The sequence below is a fragment of the Brassica oleracea genome, chromosome C5 (genome assembly GCF_000695525.1).
Source record: "Brassica oleracea var. oleracea cultivar TO1000 chromosome C5, BOL, whole genome shotgun sequence".
Classification (NCBI taxonomy): Eukaryota; Viridiplantae; Streptophyta; class Magnoliopsida; order Brassicales; family Brassicaceae; genus Brassica; species Brassica oleracea.
The window spans coordinates 34979119-34993490 of NC_027752.1; the positions used below are offsets into that span (position 1 = coordinate 34979119).

The 14372-nt window shown below is 35.2% G+C and overlaps 2 protein-coding genes across 2 annotated transcripts; both read right to left on the minus strand.

Moving 5' to 3' along the window:
• Positions 1-536: 536 nt before the first annotated feature.
• On the minus strand, positions 537-1022 carry LOC106345104 (putative F-box protein At5g51000). Its single transcript, XM_013784363.1, has one exon. It carries the CDS (start codon positions 1020-1022, stop codon positions 537-539), a length of 486 nt encoding a protein of 161 aa, XP_013639817.1.
• A 2406-nt stretch (positions 1023-3428) lies between these two features.
• LOC106345105 (putative F-box protein At3g19560) lies at positions 3429-11035 on the minus strand. The gene is made up of 3 exons (XM_013784364.1): positions 10740-11035; positions 10290-10662; positions 3429-3563 (listed from the first exon to the last, which is right to left on the minus strand). The coding sequence occupies exons 1-3, from the start codon at positions 11033-11035 to the stop codon at positions 3429-3431; spliced, it is 804 nt and encodes a 267-aa protein (XP_013639818.1).
• Positions 11036-14372: the final 3337 nt, after the last annotated feature.

Below are 14372 nucleotides of genomic sequence, written 5' to 3' on the forward strand. Positions count from 1 at the left end.
CGAGGAAATAGGGTTTCCTCGGAATTCCGTTTGTAATTTCCGAGGGATTTCCGAGGAACATACCGACGATTTTCGAGGAAATAGGGTTTCCTCGGAATTCCGTCGGAAATTTCCGAGGGATTTCCGAGGGAAGGTGAATTTCCGAGGAGTTATTTCCGAGGACTTTTTTCGTCGGTATGTCGTCGATTTTTTTCCTCAGTATGCCGCTGTTTTCTTGTAGTGACTGCAAGCCGTTCTTCTCCTACAGTAGATAGAATCACAGCGTCCCTGTAAAATAACACTGCAAGCTGTTCTTCTCTAACAACAGATAGAATCACAGAGTCTCCACTACGAGAGTTAGCATCCAGATCAAGACAACGTCTAAATCTCTGACTTGTAAAATCAAAACAGATTAAAGATGGTCTCATCTCTAATTTCCTTAAAGACAAGCCCTGGGGATGATCCGGTATAATCCAGTCAGCAGTGAGATGAAGAACCCTCCATGAATCAGATTTAAAATTGAATATTTCATGCTCAACAGTAGTACCATTGTAATGCTACAAAAACCTCAAGATTTTGTGGTTGTTCTTGTTGCTGTATCCCATACAATACCTATACCTACCCGAGATGGTCAATTGTTTTATGGGTTTGATCCACCTAACTTGTCCCAAATACGGGTTCCATACCACGGGATCAGACTTCACCATACCGTTTTTGGGAAGGGATAACAATAATCCATCATCATCAGATACCATGATATGGTTAAGTTGACCTATTAGCTTTTTGGATAGCTCAACTAAGCCTTGTTTTCTCTTAAGGTCTCCCTGGAGATCGACCCTCACTAAACGAACCCTGGAATCATACACCATGATCTCCATGGTATCGTGAGCTGCTTTACCACGGTGCTTCTTTGTAAAACTTTCATCTTTATAAAAACCGTTCCATTGTTTGCAAGTGGATGTAGGCGCTCGCTGAGAAGTTAACGGAACCCTAGAGAGTATCTCCTCTATCAAATCTTGTGAAAGATCCGAGATTCTTGTCATTGTTTCAAGCAAAAAGAGAATTAGGTTTTTCTTAGAAAACTTACCAGTAATCTTTTTACTAGACTTTCAAAAATGAAACCCATCTTGTTAGTTCGCTGATGATAATTATATATATTGCTTATAAAAAAGGGAAGTTTACTCAAATGTTACATATTTTAGGACAATTGACTAGAACCATACAAATCTTTTTTTTATTACTACCATTTTTTTATACCAAGCGTGCCTTTTTTTTTACGTTATGAAAAAAATGTATTTACAAGAATGTCATTACTTTTTAATGCCACGTAATCAAAAACCCGGCGCCACGTAGGAATTCGGTTCTGTGTTTTCATTAAGTCAGCAGTAAAGCGCTATATATGTTGTTATGGCTGAGTTATTGCTACGTGGTGGCTGAATTAAACAACGCGGCTGACTTAAGAGAAAATGACAGACTTAAGAACATAAATCAGCCGTTAGTTACGGCTGATTTACAGAAATGTGGCTGATTTATGGGATAACGGTTGACTTACGTACACAAGTTACGGCTGACTTATACATCGGCGGTTTGATTTCTGGAAAATTTGGCTGAGTTGTAGTTAAGACACGACTGAGTTATGTTTCCACGGCTGAGTTAATGAAAATCGACTGGCTGAGTTATTGAATTTACGGCCGACTTATGGGATGTTGTTACGGCTGGGTTATATTTAATCAGCTGTAATTGGATGGATTAACAGTAAACTCAGCTTATTTACGACTGACTTATTAGCGAAAGATTAATTACTAGAATATCATTTGTTTGACTGTTGATTTATTTGACGATAAGGCTGACTTATGATTTTTCATCCTAATTACAGCTGATTTATTAGCAAAAGATTAATTACTGAAATAGTATCCATGTTTCGGCTGACTTACATTGCACATGAGGGCTGATTTATTTAGGCTGAGTTATATATTCGTTTGGTGGCTGACTAAACGATTTTCCATGTTATCCGCCATGTCATCAATTCGGATTTGCCATGTCATCACTAATGTTACGATAGTAAAATAATGGTCTATGTTATTCTTTATTCTTCATCTTCTTTATCTATCTTCTTCAACTTATTCTTTATCTTTCTCTGAGATCTTATGGATCTGGCAATTATTGTTTCCTCAACTGGGTCTAAAAACGTAGATTTTTTTGAAACTTGAAAATCTGAGACAGATCAACTACAACCGTCGTCGTTTTCGATGATGATCGGTTAAAGAAGAAGCTTCCTCTCCTCCAGTGTAATGTATGGCGGTCCTATATCCTGCTGCTCCCTCTCTCATTGGATTCATCGTCTTGCAGAAGAAGAAAGACTCAAAGAGAGAGATGAAGAAGCTAAGTACTGTGAATTGTAAGAAAAGGAGAGAGTTGAATAAAAAAATTAAGAAATTGAGAGAAGACGAAGAAGATGATGAACTTGAAAGCTGATTTTATATGTTTGATGCCTCAGATGGTGCGTCATCTGAATATGATAAATTTAGTTCATACAGTGAGTCTCCAACACATACGTTATGGCTGAATTATCCATACGTTACGTCTGAGTTATGCATACGTTACGGCTGAGTTTATAATTTTGATAACTTTATAGTTTTATAGTTTAGGGTTTGAAGTTCAAATTTAAGAAAAGATTAAAGTTTTAATATTGTTTTCAAATGATTAACTTTATAATTTTTATAACTTTATAGTTTATGGTTTGAGGTTAAAATTTAAGAAAAAATTAAAGTTGTAATATTGTGTCCAGACTTGAAAGAATGAGTTTGTTCCCGCCCAAAGTACGAAACGTCACGAAACAAATTACACTTGACGGCTGAGTTATAGGAATGTTACGGCTGGGTTATACCATTCAGATATGTTACGGCTGAGTTATACATACTTTATAGCTGAGTTATGCATACGTTAAGGCTAAGTTATAATCAAATTACGGCTGAGTTATGCATACATTACGACTGAGTTTATAATTTTTATAACTTTATAGTTCTATAGTTTTTGGTTTGAGGTTCAAATTTAAGAAAAAAATAAAGTTTTAATATTGTGTTCAAAAGATAAAATTTATAATTTTTATAACTTTATACTTTTATAGTTTAGGGTTTGAGGTTCAAATTTAAGAAAATATTAAAGTTTTAATATTGTGTTCAGAGTTGAAGAAATGATTTTTTTCCGCCCAAAATACGAAACGTCGTAAAACATATTACACTTGACGGCTGAGTTATAGGAACGTTACGACTGGCTGATACCATCAGATACGTTACGGCTAAATTATGCACACTTACAGCTGAGTTATGCATACGTTACGGCTGGGTTTAATTATAAACCAACCCTAATCTAAAACCTAGAAACAAAAATGCTTGCAGCCTTGTCGACAAAATCTAAACCTAACTAAACCACCGTGTGTTTCTTCCATATCACGAGAGCCGGGAGGTCATTATTGTCTTCTTCCTTCGCCACTGCAGTCCCGTTACCACGAGAGCTCCGACGTCTTCAAGCCATACAACCGTTTTGTTACCTCCTCCACCATCAAGCTCCTCTGCTTTATCCACCTTCCAGTAACAAGAACAAATTCAAAACACAGAGAAAGAGCGAGAGAGATTGAAAGAGGGAGAGAGGTGACCAGTGCGGTGACAAGCTGTGGTAGTGGCGACTACGGTGAAGACGAAGACCGGCAAAGATCGATCTGAGAAATGGAAACAAGGCTGACGTCGGCAAGTATAGATGGCGACGAGCTCAATATCCATGACGACGGCGAAAACCAGTTTTCTTCGACACTTTTTCTACTTCTCCGACAATTTTCTTTTCTTCTTTGACGTTTCTTCTTCTCTCACATCTAAGATTTACAAACCAAATATACTAAGGCATAAGAAATGAATGATAATGTATGAATCTCTCTTTTTTACAAGACAAAAAGTGAGAGAGATGAAGAAGATCTGAAACTGTAAAGAACTCCCGAAGGAAATAGAAGAGGAGAAGGAGACGTCAAATAGAAGAGAGAAAGTGAAAAAAAAATGCATTTTAGACCATTAGATCAAAACTAATCAATGGTCAAGAATTTTAATCCTTGTACTAAAAAATCTAACCAATAAGAAAGAAGTTAAAAGATAACCACAAGATAGATTTGTAGCCCTTAGATTAAAACAATCAATAGTTAATGTTTTAGTTTTGATGGTTAAAATTATATTTTATATTAAATTGTATTTTTGATAAAGCTTTAAATTTTAAAAATTGGATTTTATGATTATATGTTGATTTTTTGATGTGTGGTTTAAATATGAAGTTTAAAGTTTAGGGTATATAACTGAGTGAGTTTAGGGTTTGGTATATAGTGTTTTGGGTTTTGATTTAAGATTTAAGATTATATTTTTAAATAACAAAAATATTAGAGTTTTAAAATTTGTAGTTAGAATTTATGGTAGATGATTAATTATTATTTTTAAAAGTTTGAAGTTTAATGTTTTATGGTATAGGTCAAAGTATGTGGTTTAGGGTTTAGGGTTAAAGGTTCGAAATAGATATGGTTTGAGATAAATGTTTTGAAAATATTTAACTTATAATTTTATATTTAATATTTGTATTTTAAATTTTAAAACATTATAAAATATTATAATTTTATATTGAAAATATTGAACCCTTAGACTAAAATCAATCAATGGTCATGAAAAAGGCAATATAATTTGTAATTTTAGTTCTTTTCAATTTGTTGTAAAAATTTCTTAAAGTTAAAGAATGTAGTTACAGGTTTAAATCAAAATTTAAAATGGAATTTTAAAGTAAAGATTTTTTTTAAATGATTAAAATTTGAGTTAACTCTAAACTATAAACCTAAATCTTAAACTTTAAATAATAATAAAATATATTGGATTTAATGTTCAAAGATAAACTTTATAACTTTATAATTCTATAGTTTATGATTTAAGGTTTATATTTAAGAAAAGATTAAAGTTAGAGTCTTGTAAGTAAGAATTGTATAAGTGATTGTAAGAGAACATATATCTCAAGATCAAGTTAAAGTCTCATCTTGAAATTCAGGAAACTATACACATTCAGTTGATTTATATTCACTTGATATTGATGAGATGATCTTCAATATAACTTGTTAAAGTACTTGAATTCAGTTTTCCGATTTTAGGGTATGTTTGAGGTATGGCTGATTTATATTAACGATACGGCTAAGTTATCTAAACAATACGGCTGAGTTATCTAAACATTTTCTGAATTTAGGGTATGTTTGAGGAATGATTGAGTTATGTAAACGATACGGCTGAGATATATAAACAATACGGCTGGGTAGTGTAAACATAGCATAAGTTAAACACAAAATACATGGGTGAGTTATGTTTCTTACATAGAAAACCAAAAATACATGTTTTCTGCACCATTCCGGTTATAACTCGTCCATGTATCCAAGCTTCATTGAACTCTTCTGTGTCGTCTCTGCTGAATCCGTCACTTCTTTCCGTCTCTTCCATTCTCTTCTTGTTCAATCTTCTCTTTCACTCAGAACTGAAAAAACTTAGATTATCCAAATATGAGTATCAAATCACAAATAAACTTAAATAAATACATCCCACAAATGCTAATTCAGGTGTTTTTTGGAATGTATTTGTCTTTTCTCCTCGGAATACACACTTCTTATAGCTAGGTTTTCAGAGATTGGCGGGAAGTAACTCAACCCATAACTGCATATATAAACCAGCCGTAAAAGAAAAGTAACTCAGTCACAACATAAATTAAAAATCAGCCACAAACTCGAAAAACGCAGCAGAGAAGATGATTTCGGACGATTGCAGCGAAGAATATTTCGTAGAAACGATTGGAGACGACGATTTCGGGGAAGGCGATTTCGGGGAAGACGATATCGGAGAAAACAAGACAGAGAATTAGATCGAGGAAGAGGGAGTAAACACAATGTCGACGACGATTTCAGAGAAGCGGCGGTTAGGGTTCCTTTAGTTCTTCGACGAAGTTGTACGTGTAGTTCTATTTTTTTTTCAACGTTTATGTAATTAAAGAGACAATTGATTATTCTCTATTGGTGATGTGGATAATTAATTAATGATGTGGATTTAATATTTTAAAATAATTTCAATTAAAAAAACTAACCAAAAGTTCTTATTGTCATTTATTAGAGGTATACAAACATTCTAGTAATTTAAAAAAGATGTAAAACACTCTAGTCATAAATCAATTTTTCTATAACATTCTAGTAATTTTTTCTATAAAAAAAGGTTAATCTTAGGTAAAAAAAGTTATATGTTTTTTAATATTAAGAAATGGGAATTGCTTATGTGATACAATTCTTGATTTGGCTTTCAAAAAAAGGAACCAGATCGCGAATAATATTTGTTTCTTTTAATTCTAAAACTTTCCAATGTACAAAAAAATCTAAAACTTAAAGAGTTAATACACTTTTTGTCTTTTTCAATAGTCATTTTTCTCTACTTCTTCACTAAGCAATTGATATAGTGTGAAAGAATATGCGACATCCTATCTGATATAATTGGATTGTCTATATATATTAGAATTGGGTAAAATACTCAAATTAAATTTAGTAAAATATCTAAACAGGTCTACAATTTTAGTATCTAAAAAAATAGGATTCAACTCGATTTGAACCCAAATATTTCAGATAACCAAAAAAAAATATCTGAATTATAAATATATATTTAAATATATTCCTTAATTTTAGATTTAATATCCATAATATTTAAAGATAATCAGAATTGTCATGTATTTAAAAAACTGGAATTGTCCTAAATACTTTGAAGTATTCAAAAATAATAAAAGTAAATATTTAAAAATATCCAAATATATTAATATATCTGAAACATGAATAAACTCAAATCGAATCTACACGGATACCCAATTTTCAGTCTAAGATATATATATTTGTAGTTCTTGCTAGATGTGGCATATATAAGAAAAGAAGGAAATTTTGATCCAATAAAAAAAAAAGAAGGGAAGTTGTTTGTCCATATCCGGGAAATTCTTGCTCTGTTTTTAACTTCCAATAGAGGCAACCACGATGACCCAATAATGTTTGTTTTTGACTTCCAATACAAGCAACTACGTGAGCTAGATAACAACAACAACAACAACAACAACAAAAATGCATATGAAACTATCAATTTAGTAATGGTGTTGCACCTTGAAGGCTCACTTGAGTCTAGATTAGGATGACAAGAATTGCCAGAAATAACACCCAGCAATTGGATCTCAATAACACATGAGCTAAATATATATAAGAAAAAGACATATAAGGCTTGGCAGATATCAAATTCTTTTTGCACATTTTTTTAAAAATGTACTACTTGTATGTATTTTCTACAAGAGAGCAAGAATCATTCGACAATAATCAAGTTTAGTTTCAAATCAGCAAAACAATGTTTAAGTCTTGTTAACTACACAGAGACAATGACTAATAGTCCCGTACTTTCCTTTTGCCTCGTGCATGTACTGGACCTTTCCGAATCTGCACCAAACTCGGAACATAAGAGCACACAACCGGCCAATGTGTAGTTTTTCCTTGAGAAACTATTTTGAAGTAATTATCCTCTCCAATCATGTAAGCTCTGCTGAAGTGATTATCACAAATCAATGCCACTTTCTTTTCCTCGCCCACGAAGAAACTCCTACACGGAGGAGACATCGAGAACATTCCCCTGAGCATGAACGGCTTCATATCAACTTTTAAGAAATTTCTCCACGACTCCGTATCTCAATCGCATTTGTATCCACGCGGTAAAATAACACTGCAAGCTGCTCTTCTCTAACAGCAGATAGAATCACAGTTTCTCCATTACTGTAGTTAGATTCCAGATCAAGGCAATGTCTAAATCTCTCACTTGTAAAATCAAAACTGATTACATATTCTCTCATTCCCAGCCTTTCCCGAGCAACAAAGTAAGTATTTGCTTTCAAAGACAAGCCTCCTTGACCCTTATATGGTATAATCCAGTCAGGAGTGAGATGAAGAACCCTCCATGAATCAGACTTAAAATTGAATATTTCGTTTATATATTATATATTAAATATTACAATTATATTTCGTTTATATAGTGAGATTGTAATTATATATTAAATATTAAAATTATATATCTAAGTATATTAATTATTTTTAAATCTAACATCTATAATATTTAAACATAATCGGAACTCTAAAATACTTGAAAATATCCAAAAATAGATAAATTAAATAGTTTAAAATATACAAAATACTAATATATCTCTAGTTTAGATCAAATATGAAACCCGGATATACTGGAACTGAATCTGAAGCCTAATATATATTTGTAGTTCTAATCTGGGGGAATTCTTGCTCTGTTTTTAACTTCCAATACAGGCAACCACATGAGCTAGCTAACAACAACAAAAATGCATATGAAACTATCAATTTAGTAATTGTTGTTTCACCTTGAAGGCTCACTAGAGTCTAGATTAGGATGACAAGAATTGTTGGAAATAACACCCAGCAATTGGATCTCAATAACACATGAGCTAAACATATATAACAAAAAGACATATAAGGCTTGGCAGATATCAAAATCTTTTTGGAGATTAATAATGAAGGTCTGGGATTCAAAGATTTCACGGATTTTAATACAGCTATGCTTTGGAAACAATTTTGGAGATTAATAAATAAACAATTTTGGAGATTAATAAATAAACCGAATACATTATTTTCTCGTGTATTCAAAGGGAGGTATTTCAGGAATGCATCACCCCTGGAATCCATTAGATCGTACTCATCTTCCTATGGCTAGCACATTATTGTCTCTGTTAGATCTCTGGTTAGCAAAAGACTAATCAAAAGGGTGGGAATGGGATCATCTATCTCAGTACGGAATGATCCTTGGATTCCATCCACTCGCCCAAGACCAGCAAATAAAAATCAACACAATCTTTACCCGGAACTAACAGTGGATTCTCTCATCGATGAAACATCGAGAACACGGAATTTACAGGTTATTCAGACTCTTGTAGACCCGCAAGATGTATTGAAAGTATCCCTTTAGGTCGATTTCATACAGAGGATCGGGATGGATGGCATTTTACAAACAATGGGAGATACACGGTCAAATCTGGATATCAAGTGGAGTGAGTGTATGGATGGAGAAAGAATATCACCCGCGTATGGTCCTTCGGTCACCTCGCTGAAGGCTTTCTGCTGGAAAGTACGCTGCCTACATAAGTTAAAACTATTTTTATGGCAACTGCTGACAAGATGCATAGCGGTTAAGAAAAAATTGAGGTCTAGAGGAATGCAAGGGGATACAATTTGCGTCCGGTGTGGAGCTCCTGAGGAGTCCATAAATCATGTTTTCTTTGAATGCCCACAGGCGATCCAGGTCTGGGCACTTTCACGAATCCCAACAAATCTAGATATCTTTCCCACTCAATCACTGTTTACAAATATGGATCATTTATTTTGGAGAGTCTCCCCGGAAATGGAAGATCATCACTTTGCATAGATTTTATGGTATATGTGAAAAGGAAGAAATAATAAAGTATTTAGTAATTTGGATATGGATCCGAGAGATACTCTCAAATTGGCAGAAACAGAATTGTTACTCTGGGCAGAAGCACAAAACTCTCCTATTCAGGGAGTCAGCCATACTCAATTACCCGTACCATCGATAGTACCGACTATACCAGGTAGATGGTGTTTTACGGATAGATCTTGGAAAAATCAGGATATATTTTTAGGGCAAGGATGGTACAGTACTTTGGAAGGTTTTGATGGATTAATGGGAGCAATAAATACAAGAGCGAGTCAGTTGCCACTACATTCGGAGATAAAGGCTCTCATATGGGCATGCATGAGGAATCTCAGACAGTTCGGTTACATTTGCAATGGATTGTTTACATTTGGTGAAGATGGTTTCAGAACTAGAGGAGTGGCCAGCCTTTGCAAGTTATTTGGAAGATATAACATTTTTAAAGAGAAGTTTCAACAGCTCAGAGATTATTCACACAGAAATCAAGGGCGGACAGTCTCGTACGTAGTGCAAGGAAACAACTATTTTTTATCGGTTCATATAGATGCGGCGCTACATGAGTATGTTTATGTTGCTGACAAAAAAAAAAAAGATATCAAAGTCTTTTTGCACATTAAAAATGTACTACTTGTATGTATCTTCTACAAGAGAGCAAGAATCATTCGACAATAATCAAGTTTAATTTCAAATCAGCATAACAATGTTTAAGTCTTGTTAACTACACACAGACAATGACTAATAATCCCGTACTTTCCTTTTGGCTCCTGCATGTACTTGACCTTTCTGAATCTGCATCGAACTAGGAACATAAGAGCACACAACTGGCGAACCTGTAGATTCTCCTAGAGAAACTACTTTGAAGTAATTATCCTCTCCAATCACGTAAGCTCTGCTGAAGTGATAATCACAACTCAATGCCGCTTTGTTTTTCTCGTCGACGTAGAAAATCCCATACCGAAGAAACTTCCAAAACATTCCACTGGACTCGAACGGCTCCACATCAATTTTCAAGAAACTTGTCCATGTCACATCATCGGCCTCAATCTTTGTAGTAATCCGTATCTCAATCTCATATGTATCCACGCGGTGAAATAACACTGCAAGCTGCTCTTCACCAACAGAAGATAGAATCACAGAGTCTCCCTTACTGTAGTTAGATTCCAGATCAAGACAATGTCTGAATCTCTCACTTGTAAATCAAAACAGATTAAAGATTCTCTCAACCCTTCTTCTCTTCCTTGAGCGACAAAGTAAGTATTTCCTTTCAAAGAGAAGCCCTGGCGATAATGATGTATAATCCAGTTACAAGTCACATCAAGAACTCTCCATGAATCAGATTTAAAATCGTATATTTCATACTCAACAGTACCTTGATAAAACAACCTCCTCAAGATTTTGTGGTTGTTCTTGTTGTCGTATCCCATACAATACTTATAACTGATGTATAATTTTTTGCTGGGTTTGATCAACCTGACTTGTCCCAAATACGGGTTCCATACGACGGGATCAGGCTTCACCATACTTTTTGGGGGAAGGCATAACAATAAGCCATCTCAATGATAGACTTCAGATACCTTGATTCGATTCAGTTTACCTATTAGCTTTGAAGATAGCTCAACTAAGCCATATTTTTGGTTATGGACTCCCTGGAGTTTGACGCTCACTAGACAAGGCCTAGAATTACACACCATGATCACCATAGTATCGCTAGCTGCTTTACCACGGTGCTTCTTGGTAAAACTTTCATCTTTATATAAACTGTTCCATTGTTTGCAAGTGGATCTCACCTTAGATGCTAATGGGACTCTAGAGAGTATCTCCTCTATCAAATCTTGCGAAAGATCAGAGATTCTTGTCATTGTTTCAAGCAAAAAAAAAAAAAGATTAGGGTTTTCTTTAACTTGCACAGTAATCTTTTATAGAGACAAATAAGTTAGGTTACTATTTATGCGTCAGAAAGAGGCATATAAAACTCCTTTTCCTTCTCAAATATGGTTTAAGAATTTAATTTGAAGCTAAAAAGTTCACATGTTTTTTTAAATTATAAAATGGATATTGCTTTTGTGGTAGAATTTTGATCTGATTTTTTTTTTCCTTTTCTCTTAACATCCAAAACAGAGGAACCAGATAACGAATATTTGTTTCGTTTCCAGTCAGGGCTTGGACTTCCAAACATGTCAAGAACTCATCTAACCATAAGGCCGCTCACATAAAACAAAACTTTGCATCTACAAATTTTGTTCCTTCTTCAATCCTCATAGGAAACGATGTTAACACATCTATTGCCTCTTTGAAGAATATGTATTGTGATTGTGCGTATCATTTAAAACACATCCAGATCAAGGCAGATCCTCAACCAAATCTAATGTATGGTTTAACTCGGCTCATTTAATCATCTAAAACAAGTTACATGACCTGAATAAAAAGAAGCCATAGTGGAATCTCAGCAACACATGAGTTTAATGACAAGAAAACAACCTGCCATGTGTATCTTCTAGCTTCACAACTTCTAGTAAGAGTAAAGAGTCTTTCAAAAATCAAGTTAAACTAGTTTGTGTGCTTATTAACTAGGCTTATTCAAATGACATGAATAAAAGATGATGTAAGAAACAAATAAGGAAAGCTGAATCTTTCCAGTTTTTGAATTACATCTCCCTCAAGAATAAAATACCAGTAATCATGACAAAGTGGAAACCTTTTGTCGAGGAGAAACGGGAAGAACCGGTTCCGTTATGAGTACACTCAAGAAACGTAACAAAGACCATGTTTTCATGGAAAGGGCTCAGATTTGCAACCAGTTCGTTTATCCTGAAACAGCCATGTGCAAGGATTTCAAGGTAGCAAAAGTGTTTGTCAAATACTTCAAAATGCCAAATCTTCCCCACTAATGAGAACCAAACACGTTATTAAGGACAATAAAGTTATTAGTTAATACGCGTCGCAAATTCAATAGAACCCCATAGGTAGGTTTTCGTTGATTCTATGTTCTCAAACATACTTTATTAACCTATGTACCGATAAAATGACATAATTCGTTTAGCTAATTTTGTATATAAAGTGGGACGTTAGGAGGAAAGCGAATCCCAAGTATCGTATTAGAAGAGAAGCAAATAAAATATGTAAATGATAAGTACAAAATGCAATCTAAGACTTTTAGAAAGTTAAGAATAATGAAAATACCAACATAACTATCAATTGAATGTTAAGAACTAGATTGTGGATGGCTCATAACACCAAAAGATTATGATTTGTAATCTTTCCATCTATGTATGACGGTGTAATCTCCTATATAAAGAACCTCTATGTTATGAATAAAGATAGACTTTTTCATTACTTTTATAACAAGTTATCATCATGATAGCCTCTAACACACTGAGCCTAAAACCAAATCGCTAAGACCCTAAAACCCTAAAACCCTAAATGAAAAGGAATCTGCATCGGAACTTCGAAGAGACCGTTCTCCCAAACTGTGAGGACCCAGAAAACGATCAAGATATCAAATCGAAGCCTTGGCCGAGACAAATCAGTCAGTACAAACCGCTTGTCGATCTGACCACCGACTCGCCCTCACGCACAGATACAGTGCGCGCCGATGTGCTTTGGAACCCTAATCCGAACCCGACGATACCGACGAACCCTAATCCGTTCGCGACTCCGTTCCAGCTCGTGTCCACCTGATCAGATCCAGCCCCAAGGCGTTCCTGATCCTAGACGAACTAAGCTCCATCCTACATCAAGGACAACTCACGATCCGATAGAAGCAGCTCGCGTCTCCAACCTCAATCCATTCGCGTTCCAGGCCAGCTCGCGTCCCAGCCAGCTCGGGTCGCGATCGTGTCTAAGCTCGAGGTTCATTCTTGGTGGTCCCACTACAAGAAAACCGCGACATACCGAGGGAAAAAATCGTCGGTATGTCGTCGGAATAACGTTATTCCGACGACATACCGACAAAACAAGTCCTCGGAAATAACTCCTCGGAAATTCATTTTTCCTCAGAAATCCCTCGGAAATTTCCGACGGAATTCCGAGGAAACGAATTTCCGAGAAAACTCCGAGGACCACCAGTTCGTCGGAAAGCTCCTCGGAATATACCGAGGGAGAACTTCCTCGGGATATTTCGATGGACTTTCCGATGGTCCAATCCTCGGAAGTTCCCAGGAAATGTTCCTCAGAATTTTCACCGGGAATTTCCGAGGAAATGAACCCTCGGAATATTCCGAGGAAATGAACCCTCAGAATATTCCGAGGAAATGAACCCTCGGAATATTCCGAGGAAATGAACCCTCGGAATATTCCGAGAAATGAGTCCCTTGGTATATTCCGAGGAAGAAGTCCCTCGGTATATTCCGAGGAAATGTTCCTCGGAAATTTCCAAGGGTTAAATTCCTCGGAATTTCAAAAAAAAATTAATTTTTCTAAAAATAATAAAATTTTTGAAATTTAAATTAGAAAATATAAAATTAAAATTAAAATTGAAAACATATTAGATAATATTCAAAGTTGTACAAATAAAAATAAAACATTCCGAGTTTTTGAAAAAAAAAAACTACGGGTCTTGCACGTTCGGGAACACCTCGTTCGGGTACATCCTCTGCATCATCTCCATCATTTGCTGGTTCAGCCTCCTCTGTGCCTCATAGCCCGCCTGTTGAGCCGCCATCTGGGTCTCCAACAAAGATATACGATCATCTTTGTCCTTCAACTGAGCCGTAAGTACTTCTGGATCAACAAAGGGCGGTGGTGCAGAAGAAGGAGGAACCGACCGGGTGCGACGACCCAAACCGACCAAACGTCCCTTCTTCTTTGGAACCGACTGAAATAGAAAATAGCCAAATTTAAATCAAGAAATAAATGAAT